The sequence below is a fragment of the Tupaia chinensis genome, unplaced genomic scaffold, assembly GCF_000334495.1.
Source record: "Tupaia chinensis unplaced genomic scaffold, TupChi_1.0 Scaffold145519_1, whole genome shotgun sequence".
Lineage (NCBI taxonomy): Eukaryota > Metazoa > Chordata > Mammalia > Scandentia > Tupaiidae > Tupaia > Tupaia belangeri.
Window position 1 is genome coordinate 3,863,072 of NW_006205376.1, and position 12,596 is coordinate 3,875,667.

Consider the following 12,596-nt stretch of genomic DNA (forward strand, 5'->3'; position numbering starts at 1 on the left):
CATTCTCCTCTCCAGATTTTAGGCACACACACACACACACATGCCCGGCGTGAATATTTTTTAAGCTGCTGGATTAGGGGCTCAAGTAGTGGTCGACTATGTGAGTCCAGCAACATAGCCATTATGCTATCTGCTGGTCCCAAGAAGATTTATATTTTTAAGCAACTATTTGGTGACTATTGTGTGTGGTAATATGCAAGACCATGCACCATACACACTTGTACCTAAGGGGTATGTAGACACATACCCAACACAGTCATTTGAAATATAAAAATAGGGCATTTTGTATTGCTGAATAATGTATAAGTGCTTTGATTATTCAAGACTTACTATGATAATTAAGGAATTTACAAGAAATGATGAACTCCAGTATTAATAACTGCACACTGATTGGGGCCAGCAGATGGCAAAGTGGTTACATTGCTGGACTCCCACATGGCCGACCATGGTTTGAATCCCTGATCAATGACTCAAAACACACTGGATGTGTGTGTGCATGCGTGCCCAAGATCCTAGGAGGAGAAAGGAAGTCAAGGGATTGCTGTATGGCCACCCCACCTGGGGAATGATTTTTCACTTTCCCCCTCATTGTTTCTGTCTCTTTGGTGAGTGCATGTACCCTAAGGCAAAAACCTCAAAAAGAAAAATAATAATTACACACTGGATGGAGACTATATTTTGATATATTCACACACAGCCACATTCCCATTTGGCTACACAGTGACTTTTGCCCACTAAAGACTTTTCTCACTTACTTTCATTAAAAGAACTGGAGTTGATAAGTAGACAATCGGTTCTGAAATTTTCACAGTTAAAAAATGTAAAGCAGCTCTGTTCTCAGTAATCAGGACAGGCACCAATGATGAAGAAGAGATTCGTTTTTAATAAAAATATTTTACACATCAACCTGAACGCTCTCATGTGGCAAAAGTAAGAAGTGCAACTCCAAGCATATTTGACATATCTAAATAGGGATCAGCAGAACTGTAAATACTCTAGGCCATGTGATAGTTCTTGACACTTCTAAGTGAGGATCATTTTTGCTGATAACCCTTACCAATTTATGCACATATCAGAAGTGTGAAACATTCTCTGGATTTCGGTTCCAACGTATAACAGATTTTTCAAGGCTTATAGAATCAAAAACTGTTCCAAATAGATTGTAATAGGCTAAGCCTATTGCCAACATGAAATTATACTTGGAAGCAATGTTTCCAATGAAAACTAACGTGTTCACTTATATCTTTCCAGACAGATCAAAAATTGAGTCAGAAACCAAATTACTATCAAGGGAAAAATCATTCCCACTATAAACAAATATAAATTTGGGTTGAGTTTCAAGATAAGTCATTCTCCTTGAGATTATTCAAGAGGGATTTTTACACATTATCTTGTTTACAAGAACACACGTTATTTTAGATTCGTACTTAGCATAACACTGCATGCTATAGAAATGTAACATTTTCATAGAATGCAGCTTATTTTCCAAGTTAAAGAGTTAATGTGAAATAGAGTCATTTCAAAATAAAGTCCATAAACATTCAGCTTTCTTTGACAAATTCAAAAAAGTCAAAAGTTCAGGCAAATAGATAACACTGTAAAAATCATTTGATGATCAAAATAATCTTTCTTTCTCCTTTTCTCATCTACTCTTTACTATATCCAAAGATGGTTATTTAATTTCTCAAACTTCTTTGTGTCTTTCATAATATATGAGAATAATAAAATTGATATACTCACTGGAATACTTTGGAAACAACTGAATATACATAAGTACAAATTCAAATTCCAGATTTTTTTCCCTCAATAAGTTAGAAGATATTGGTCCTGAAAAAATGTTCAAAATCAATACACACTAAAAAGCTCATGGAAAACATGTTTATTTTAAAATGTCAACATTTAAATTGCAGTATGTAATTTTTAATACAGAATTTTAAGCATTCTTCAATCCTGTATATTATAAATAATAAATCTTTACTTCAGATCATTGGTAGGATATATTAAATAAGAGCTAATTAAAAATCTAATATTTATTTGGCATTCTTTTCTGTTTCAAAACACAAACTACCAGATCCTAAATGTTTTATTTTTTAAATTATGAAAATTAAGGCATGAAAATTGTGCATGTTTCAAATGAAGACATTTTCTTCTTACACCTTTAAAAATTAACAGGACAACTGCCTCCTACTTTTCCCTTTATAGGAGCTGAAACTTGATAACTACTAAGATACAAGTTAAGATTAATGGATAATCTTTATCATTTTTAAGTTTTGGTTCCATGCTTTTAAAAATACCATTCAGTCCTGGCTCATTTTTCTAATAGGAACTATTTAGTAACTAACAAATGAATAAATGAGTAGCTAATAATACTAACAGAAAAACTGGAGCAGACGAACTGATTATAATTTTACGTTGCATTCCTTTATGTAACTTGGTTGCATTTATTGACAGTTAAAAAATGTCCTAGTTATCATGGCAGAACTGAAAATGTGGAAATGTTATGATGTTCTACAACAGTCATCATGAATGACTTCCAGGTACTCTGCTACCTGAAGAAGCCTAATAATCACTGGCTTAGCATCTATTATGGCTGTGACTAAATAGCAATCAAATCTTACTCCTCTAACATCTGATCCTTTTAATCATTTCTGGATTACTCAGTGTCAGTGCTGGGTTTGTACGTATAACGTCAGTGCACACACATAGGGAGGATCTATCTCACATGACTAGTCCATGAAGATTATTTCTCATTACATGCAGTAAATATTACATTTACTTCAGACAAAATTAATCGCCCTTCTGAATGCTGATACTTTAGAGGTTTATTAGTATTGAGTAAGAGTGCATATTACTGAAAGATTTGCCAATTTTCTTGGCTTATTTTAGCCCACAGACCAATAACCTTTTCACTTCATAATTCTCTTGTACATAAGAACCAAATAACAATAACAATAAGATTACCACATTTATTTTCCTTTCAACATCTCACCTAACTTTTATTGCTATTGTAGGCCAGTTAGACTTAAAGGATAATAGTGAAAATAGCACTGAGCCAGGGAGTAAGGAGAATTTCATTTGATCCTTTAATCTATCCTAGACAAATTGCATGATTAGGGCAAGTGTGAGTGTCAATTTTCTCAAAAGCAACATAGGAAAAATGGTATCTGTCTCAAAAGATTGCTGCAGAATTAAAATGCAGTGGTATAAATGGCGATTGTAAAATATAAAGCGCTATTTCAGTCTGTGCTGTCATTACCATGATTTTCAGAATGCCTAGATTCTATTGTAGCTGTGCAATTTTTAAAGGCGTACTCCTCTTTCGGACACAAAAACAAGCTGAGTATTTCTGGACAGCACTGCAATAGAGAATGCAGCCAAGTAAACTGACAGGCCGAGACGAACCTTGTTTGGATATTCCTTTTCCAAATTGGCAATTCTCTTTTTAAAATGGAAGGATTTATTAACACATATGTAAGATTCTCATGAAATTTAATTTGTTAGATGCCTACATTAAGATGCTTAAAGTCTCAAACTTTTAAATATGGCATTTTATGCATGTATAGCCATGCTTTTTCATTCAATCACGGCCATTAAAATATTTTTTTCATATTGAATTACTTATCAAACTTTCAGCTATTTTGTATACAGGCTTAGTTGGTCACTAGCAAAGGTGAACATGAATTCTAGCTACTAAACCTAATATCAACCTGAAACAGACTGAAAGGTTAATTGAAGTTTTAATTTTATGCACCTGGTATCAATCCAAATGTTCCTCTTGTTTCAGTTCCAAGACATCTCCCATGTTTGTGAAGAACTTTAGACACATCACATGTAATAGTAAGTCTGGTTTTCATCATGAATTCACCCAGAAAATCCTGTTTTACAGGTGAATTAGGCTTTTACTAGGAATTAGTATTAGCTACAATGACTAATCTTACATAATGCATTTGTTTATTTTCTCCTGAAAAGTCAGAGCATATACTTCTTTGATGCTAAAATCTTATAAAAAAAATTTCTTGCTGCTTTTTTTCTCTGTGCTTAGCTTAACCCACTACATGCACCATCACAGAGTGTCTCCGAGCTTTTATCTAAAAATTAACTTTTAAAATATGTCAAAACAAATTAGGATGTCTCATCTTCATTTTTGATTGTTTTCAGCACTGAGTCTTCTCCCAAAATTTTACAAAGTTCATTGAGTCTCTGCTGCATTTTGGGAATTCCAGCTAGCTGAGATTCTAGCTTTTGTTTTTCTTCACTCAGTGTTAAACGGATAGCAGTATCCAATTGTTCAAAGCGCCAACCTCCTTCACCATCAAACTGTAATAAATGAGTGTGGTATTTCCTGCATAATTAAAATGAAATAATATTATTAGCCATAGCTGTGAAAATCCACTTTAGATACAGGTTTTTCATTCTAATTGATATACAAAGTCAAATTTTAAGAAAAGTTGCCAATTTTACACTTGATTTTCAAGGATACCACAAGAAGTTAAATATTGTGATTTTTTTAGACCTATGGCTTTATTCTAATCTCTAGAAAACGTTATTGATTACATTAAGATGATTTCCTATTCTCAATGTATATGAATTGCAAAGGAAGTCATGCTACTACACGTATTTAGTTTATCTTCATAACCTAGTATGGCTCCTGAAGAAATAATAAAGCATACTTAGAATGATAGTAAGGAAAGGAAGCTGAAGAAAGTATAAATTTAAAAGGGCATACAAAGAAAAACTAAGGAAATACAACAGCACTGTTCTGGAACGAGTTCTCCCAAATACATAAAAATTTGTTTTAATAATTGAGGTCTAATACTTTTTTTTTTTTTAATGGACTCTTTGAGGTTGACCCTGTTGCCTATTGGTTAAGGGAACGGGATGCCACATGGCCAGTTGTGGTTCAAAGTCTGCCCTAGAGGCTTAGAAAATGTGCTGGGAGTGTGTGCACGCATGCCCCAAATTCAGACAGGATAGAGCAATCAAGGAAAGAGACTGCATATAACTATGTCCCCTTGAGGGGTGCTTTCTCCCTCTCTCTCTCTGTCTCTCTCTGGTCAGCACACATGAGCTCTAGCAAAACTTACAATAATAATAAAAGAACTCTCTGGTAGAAATCTTTTGAAGAAACTTCCACATCATGATATAACCTAATCTGTTTTCTTGTGGCTTAGTTTCATAATTAGGAACTTTATAGAGGTACAGAGATGATTTTATTGATGAGATAAATTCAGATTTTCTTTTTTCTTTTTTTAAAGATTTTTTTTTTGCCATAGGGTGTGTGTGCTTGCCAGAGAGAGACAGAAACAGAGAGAGGAAAGTGAGAAATCACCTGCTGGGGGATGGCAACACTGCAGTCACTTCTTTTCCATTCTCCTTATTGGATTTTGGGCACATACGCACACATGCACACATGCCCAGAGTGAGTTTCAAGCCATTGGGTCTGGGACTCGAACCACTGTCTGCCATGCGGAAGTCCAGCACCTTAGCCTCTACACCACCTGACCCAAAGGGGAGCTGAGGTCATCTGTGTCTGGGACTGGTGTGGGATGCGTGGAGAGAGTGAAGTGGGCAGAGTTTCCCATATGGCTGAGCCTCTTGCAGTGTGTCCCTTTGTTGAACTGGCCCATGTTCTTAAATGTCCTGTTTTCCTCTCCTGTTTTCCTCTCTCCCTTATAGTATTTCTCACCTCTTACTTCCTTTTAAGCTCTCATCTGTCACTATTTACTATGACTAGTGGGTCTTTTTCAAGCAACTTCTCCTGCTTTTATAAAAATTCAGATCAAATTCATATGCCATAAATTCACTTTAAAAGTGTAATTAATATTCAGTGATACTTTTTGGTTGATTCATAAGTTCATATAATCATCACCACTAATTTCAGAACATTTTCTGTTCCCTCACAAGAAATCCTATACCCATTAACTAGCCTTCTCCATTTTCCCTTCCTCCATGTTCCTGCCAAACATTAATCTCCTTTCTATTTTTACGGATATCTCTGTTTTGGAGATTTCATGTACATGGAATCGGCCAATATGGGGCCTGTCGTGTCTGATCTCTTTCACTTATCAAAATGATTTCAAGGTTCATCCAGTTGTAGTATGTATCAATACTTCATTTTTTATGGCTAAATAATATTCCATAGTATGCCATTGTGCATTTTGTTTATCTAATCATCAATTGATGAACATTTGAGTTCCATTCCTTTTAGATTGGATTTTTTAAAGAGATTTTTTAAAGTTTATTTATTTATTGAGAGAGAGAGACAGACAGACAGACAAAGAGAGTCAAATATCCTCAACAGGGTCTTCATGCCACAATCCTTTCCTCCCTAGTCCTGCAGCCAACCACGATCATGGCCCCAGTGAAAATGTTGAGGCAGACCCAAGCTGTGAGCCCACAGCCTTCCCACCTGGTCTTCAGCATCATGCAGCAGTACCTCTCCTGCCTGCCCCACTGCAGCTGGGACTGGGATGTGCTTAACATGCTGTAAAATGGGAAACTTTAACCTAGTTTAAGCTAGGTTAAACTGCAGCTAAAAAAGTAAAGTCACTGTCAGGATGAAATTTTAAGTTTGTATAACACATGACAGAGATTAAGGATATTTTCCATATTCACTTAGGTTCTTGAGTTTTCCAAAATTTTGGCCTTTCAACAGATGGTACCTTACCAAAATTAAATTGAAAACAATGCATTTCTACGTCAAGGAGGAAAAATGTGTAAAAAACTGCTGTCAAAAAACGAAAGCTAAACAAAATTAATGAAAAAATAAAAGAAGGATGATCATACAATGAAAAAAAGAAACAATGGCATAAAGTTCATTTTATTTTATTTTGCTCTCCACTTTTCTTAGGCCTGCTTAGCCCTGGCTCCACAGCTAGGAGTTATTTCAGAATGTGATCATTCATATCTTGGGCAAGTTGCACCTTCCATGTGTAATGAAGTTCTGAGTCATCGCTCTGGTCCTGCAACATTATTTGATTTCTACATGGGAGGAACAAACTGTGTAGGTGTTTTGTGCCCTGAGATTCAAAGGTGTGTTCTATATCATGAACTGAAATAATATTTCAGGGTTTATCTTAAAAGAATTCAAAAGAAACTGCCATTTTAACTGACAGTCACTGGAGGTAATATGTAGGCTTCCTTCATGAATAGGATAAAGCATAGGGGAGTGGTCATTACTCAGCTATAATTCTATCCAGCAATCAAACAATTTAATAGGCTTCTGTAATTTTTTTACTTCTTAAAACACTGGCATGGATTTTCATCTTTAAAATCAATGATTATCTCTTTGTTGTTATGTGAAAAAATCATACAGTTTTTTTCCTCTGCTGAAATCTTTTCAGGGGAATTAAGTTTCATATTACTGGGAAAGAAAAATAATCAGAAATGACAACTTTCTACAATCTAAAATGGCTAATTCACAAAGTAGTACAACAGGATGTAGTTATATGAAGAACCATACTGTGACTAGCTGCAATCAAAAATGTGTTTTTCTGGGAACCAGCAGTTAGCGTAATGGCTATGTCGCTGGACTCCCACATAGTTGACCGCAGTTCACGTCCTGGACCCGGTGGCTTAAAACTCACGCCGGGTGCGTGTGCGTGCGTGCCCAAGATCCCAAGAGGAGAATGGAGGAGAAGGGATTGCAGCGTGACCATACCCCCGGGGTGGTGATTTCTCGCTTTCTGTCTCTAATGTCTCTCTCTGTCTGTCTGGCGAGCACACGCGCCCTTATAGTGAAAATCTCTCCCCCCCCAAAAAAAAAAGATTAAAAAAAATGTGTTTTTTTCATGAAAAGATTTAACATGAAAGATTTTGTTATTTGCTTAAAAACTACTCATTCTTTTATTTGAGAAAACAATGGCTTTATATGTTTCCGGTATCTCAGTAGGTTACTTGAATGAGGAACTGAATGACAGGATAGCATATTAAATCTACTGACAGATCAGAAAAACTAAAAACTGAAAGATAACTCCATGCTATCCCAACATGTGATCAGTTTGGGAGTATGTCTAGAAGTTACAGGTTCATGCCAACAGGGCTTATGACATTTTTTCTTTTTTGGAGAGGTCTTTGCCATAGGGTGTGTATGTTCTTGCCAGAAAGACAGAGAGAGACAGAGAGACAGAAAGTGAGAAATCACCCCCAAGGGAAGATGACATCGACACAATCTCTTCTCCTCCATTCTCCTCTTGGGATCCTGGGCACACACACACATGCACCCGGCATGAGTTTAAGCCATCAGGTCTGGGATTCAAACCACGGTCGACTACATGAGAGTCCAGCAACGTAACCATTACGCTATTTGCTGGTCTCAGGGCTCATGTCTTTTGGCCTAATTCTGTGTCTTCTCCCATTTGGAGGATTTACAAACAATTACAAACAAATGTCTAATTGTCTTAATGATCCAGAAAATGCTGGTCTTCTCGAGGGAAAAGTCAGAGGAATCACACTCATAGACACGTGCCCTGATTCATGCTGGACTAGATGTAGGCCGCCTCTGGAGAGATCAGCAAATCAAGGTCCTACCACTCTGATGCCATTTAATTCCTAATGGCAGAAAGACAAACCATACAATTCAATTTCATAGATAGGGTCAATTTGTGAAATGCTCTATTTTCAGGTTTACTCCCTAAGGGGGAAAATATTCAGAAAAATCTGAATATTGAAATGGAGTGTGAGAATAGATTATCATCTTTCAATAGAAATGGAACCTAGAGCCAAAGACTTTTGCCTGATGTGAACTGGATACTCAGTTTTGCTCACTAGCTCGACGTCAACATTCTCTACAGGTCTCGAAGGGTTTCAAGGGTTAATTCAAATCAGACTTGTTTCTAGTCTAGGTTTGAAGACATGTACTCAAGGACAGCTTTGGCATGGAATCTGGAAAGCCACCTGCCACAGGATATGGCAGTGAGAAAAAGAGGGATCCTATGCCATTCCTTGGGAAATAGGAGGCCCGAGCATGTATAGAGTCATCTATAGATACTAATATGTCAAAAGAGCAGATCTTGATTGATGAAGTAGAAATGCCAAATTAAAAAAAAAAGAGAATGTAGTGTAAGTGATCAAGTGTCTTCATATTTTATGCACAAGATATATTTTGAGTTCCTTATGATAGAGCAGTGTACTAATAGTACAGCGTGGCCTTGGAAGTTATTTTTCTCATTTTTTAGTTCTCAGTTTCAACATCTGTAAATGAGAAAATTAGACCTCTTTTTTTGAGAGTTTTTTTTTCTACAGGTTGCACTCACCAGAGAGACAGAGAGATAGAGAGACAGAAAGCAAGAAATCACCCCCCAGGGGGGATGGCCATACTGCAGTCCCTTCTCCTCCATTCTCCTCTTGGGATCTTGGGCACACACACACACACACACCCGGCGTGAGTTTTAAGCCACTGGGTCCAGGACTTGAACTACAGTCAAATACATAGGAGTTTAGCGACATAGCCATTACGCTAACTGCTGGTCCCTAGACCATTTACATTTCACAAGATTGTTATGAAGCCTTAATAAAATGAGTTTGGAACAGAATAGGTGCTAAATCTTCAGTAGCAACTATTATTATTATAATAAATCAATGGAAAAGTCAGGGAATCAAAGAAATAGTGTCATTTTTTGAATTGGTAAATCCCATTGGGACCAGAAGATGGCATAATAAATCACTGGACTCCCACATGGCTGACCATAGTTCAAGTCCTGGACTTGACAGCTTGAAACTCACACTGGGCATGTGTGCGTGCACACCCAAAATTGCAGGAGGAGAATGGAGGAGAAGGGATGTGGCCATCCACCTTAGGGGGTAATTTCTTGCTTTCTATCTGTCTCTCCAGCCTTATAGCAAAAATCTCTCTTTAAAAAAAAAAGAAGAAAGAAAGGGCAGATCTCATTAATGATATATTATTTAGTAAAGATTTTAGTTCATCTTTCCATGGAATAAACTAAAATAAACTTGGGACTAGCAGGCGATGTAGTGATTAAGGCACTGGATGCCTACATGACCAACTGCAGTTCGAGTCCTGGACCCAATGGCTTGAGGGTCACACTGGGCACATGTGCATATGTGCTCAAAATCCCGAGAGGAGAATGGAGGAGAAAGGACTGTGGGATGGGTCATCCTCTATGGAGGTGGGTGGGTGATTTCTCACTTTCCCTCTAGCACACATGTCCTATGGCAATAACCTTAACAAACAAACAAAAATAAGCATTTTTACCCAACCAGTATTTTCTCCAACTTAATTGTTTTGGGGATTATCAGTTGTGGTCTATTTTAATCCTAGGATTTTATTTTCCTGGATTTTAAATAAAAGATTAAAATAATAATAGTGTAAAAATATATAAATACACTCTTCTCAATACCTGTTATAAGATTATGAAAAATATTCCAGTTCAAATAATTCTCAAATATCACATTAAAGTTATGATATTAAGTTGAAAATAGCTAAACTGCTAGTGTGCAACTTAGGAAAAATACAGGAAGGAAATATGAGAAATGTCTTATCCTTTAGAGTGAAAAGTTTAGCAAAGTTATTCTTTAAGAAACATAAAGTGGGGCCAGCAGATGGTGTAGCAGTTACATCGCTGGACTCCCACATGGCCGACCACAGTTTGAGTCCTTGACCAGGTGGGCCGAAACTCATGCCAGGTGTGTGCGTGCATGTATGCCCAAAATCCTAGGAGGACAGTGGAGAAGAGATTGCAGAGGGACCATTCCCTCTGGAAAAACGATTTCTCACTTTCCCGCTCGCTTTCTCTGTCTCTCTGGCGAGTGCATACTCCCTAAAGCAAAATTCTCTTTTACAAAGGGACAGAGAGAGAAAGAAACATAGGGAATAAACGTCTGTTACAAATTAGCATTGGAAGGGCCAGCAGGTGACATAGAGGTTAGGGTGTTGTACTCTTACATGGCCAATGGCAGTTCAAGTCCCAGACCTGGCAGCTTGCTTTCCCACTTCCCCTCTCTATCTTTCTCTCTCACTCTGTTCCCCTGTGGTCAAATAAATTAAATTAAATTAAACAATTCTTAAAAAAAAAATTAGCATAGGAAACACTCACCAAAGAGAAGGCCTGTGCGTGATAGACAGTAAGGAAATACCAGCTGCTTTTGCAGCCTGAAATATCTTTCCTTCCACATCAATGCTGACAGCACTGGTACATTCATCCAGCAATGCATATTTTGGTCTTTAAAAGAATAAACACAGATTAATGATTTTGCTACTTGAATTATGAATCTTTCTTTGTACAATATGAATTATAGAACTGGAATGCTAACAACTTTAAAGGAGCAAAAGAGAATATGACATTATTAAAGGTGATAAGTGACAAAACAAAAAAGTAATCACTAATTCTTTGGACTAGAATTACATTCTTCTTCAATTTAAATGAATTTTCTGATACCTGCTCACAGTACAATAGGCTTTATTGTTATGCAGATGAATGCATCATATATATGAGACATAGGACAGACGAGGAAGGTCACTGAGTATATTTTCCTGCAGAAGACAGGTTCATTCTTGGTGACAAGTGTCTGACTAATTACATGAAAAATACATTACGGTAACTAATTATCAAACAGGCCACAGCTCTGTTAGCAAACATTTAATGAGAAGGTTATTTTATCAGCAATGTGAACACCTAAATATTACTAATGGAATTTCATAGCTACCAGACTGTTCAAGAGTGAATATGCCTAATCACACAAATTTAGAGTAGGCATTTAATCTCATACTATTGGAACCATGTTTCAGAATGCAATTCTTGGGGGCAAAAATCAACAAATATTTTCTGATTATACTCAACAATCTTTTTTTCCTAGCTTTTTAATTTTTAAAAAAATTTGCTACAGAGCATGTGTAATTGCTGGACAGAGAGACAGAGAAAGAGAGAGGGAAAGCGAGAAAGCACCCTCCAGGGTGATGATCATGTCGCAATGCCCGCCTTGCCTCTCCTCTCAGGATTTTGGGCACACAGGCACACCCACCTGGAATATCTTCCAAGTCACCTGGTAGGGACTTGAGCCTTGCAATTGGCCATATGGGATCTAGTCACCTTAACCACCAGGCCTCCTAGCTGGCCCTCTAGTTCACTTTTTACTTTGGTAATGAATATCTACTATCAGGGAAGTCACTTGCCACTACTTCCTTCAGTTGACCCCTTCTCCCTTTCATCTCATTCTGGCTCTTATCTTTGTCTCCTCCCTTTCTTCTTCCAGCTTTGCACCTTAGATATGTATACACTTGGTACCCCGCAACATGACTTAGCTTAGTCAGTAGGACCAAAATCAACTCTTACACTGTCTTTCACTATTCATTTCAGGGTTGAAAATGAGAATCAAAGATTTTCCAGGATAGCTGTCTTCATAAAGATATTTACTTTTAAAAAGGTAAATGAGAAAGAACAAAAAATTGAAATCAGTAGTAATTTCTCATCCTGCATAAATAATTATTTAGCACTCGTGGTAAGTTACTTTTCTAACATGGACATGCTATGTTTTTAATATTTATTTCATTTATTTATTGCTATTGCCTCGGGAACATGTGCTCACCAGAGACAGGGACCACTCCTCAGTGGTGCATGGTCATGCCACAATCCCTTTGT

General features: G+C 36.9%; 1 protein-coding gene across 1 annotated transcript in view; it reads right to left on the reverse strand.

Annotated features, from left to right (window-relative positions):
- Positions 1-1,971: 1,971 nt before the first annotated feature.
- ABCD2 (ATP binding cassette subfamily D member 2) overlaps positions 1,972-12,596 on the reverse strand; it is a 71,974-nt gene continuing 61,349 nt past the window's right edge. Inside the window, exons 9-10 of the mRNA XM_006168093.2 lie at positions 11,055-11,180; positions 1,972-4,342 (exon numbers count right to left, since the gene is read on the reverse strand). Coding sequence (XP_006168155.1) covers positions 4,123-4,342; positions 11,055-11,180 — 346 coding nt within the window. The 3' untranslated portion in view covers positions 1,972-4,122. The remainder of the gene's footprint in view (positions 4,343-11,054; positions 11,181-12,596) is intronic.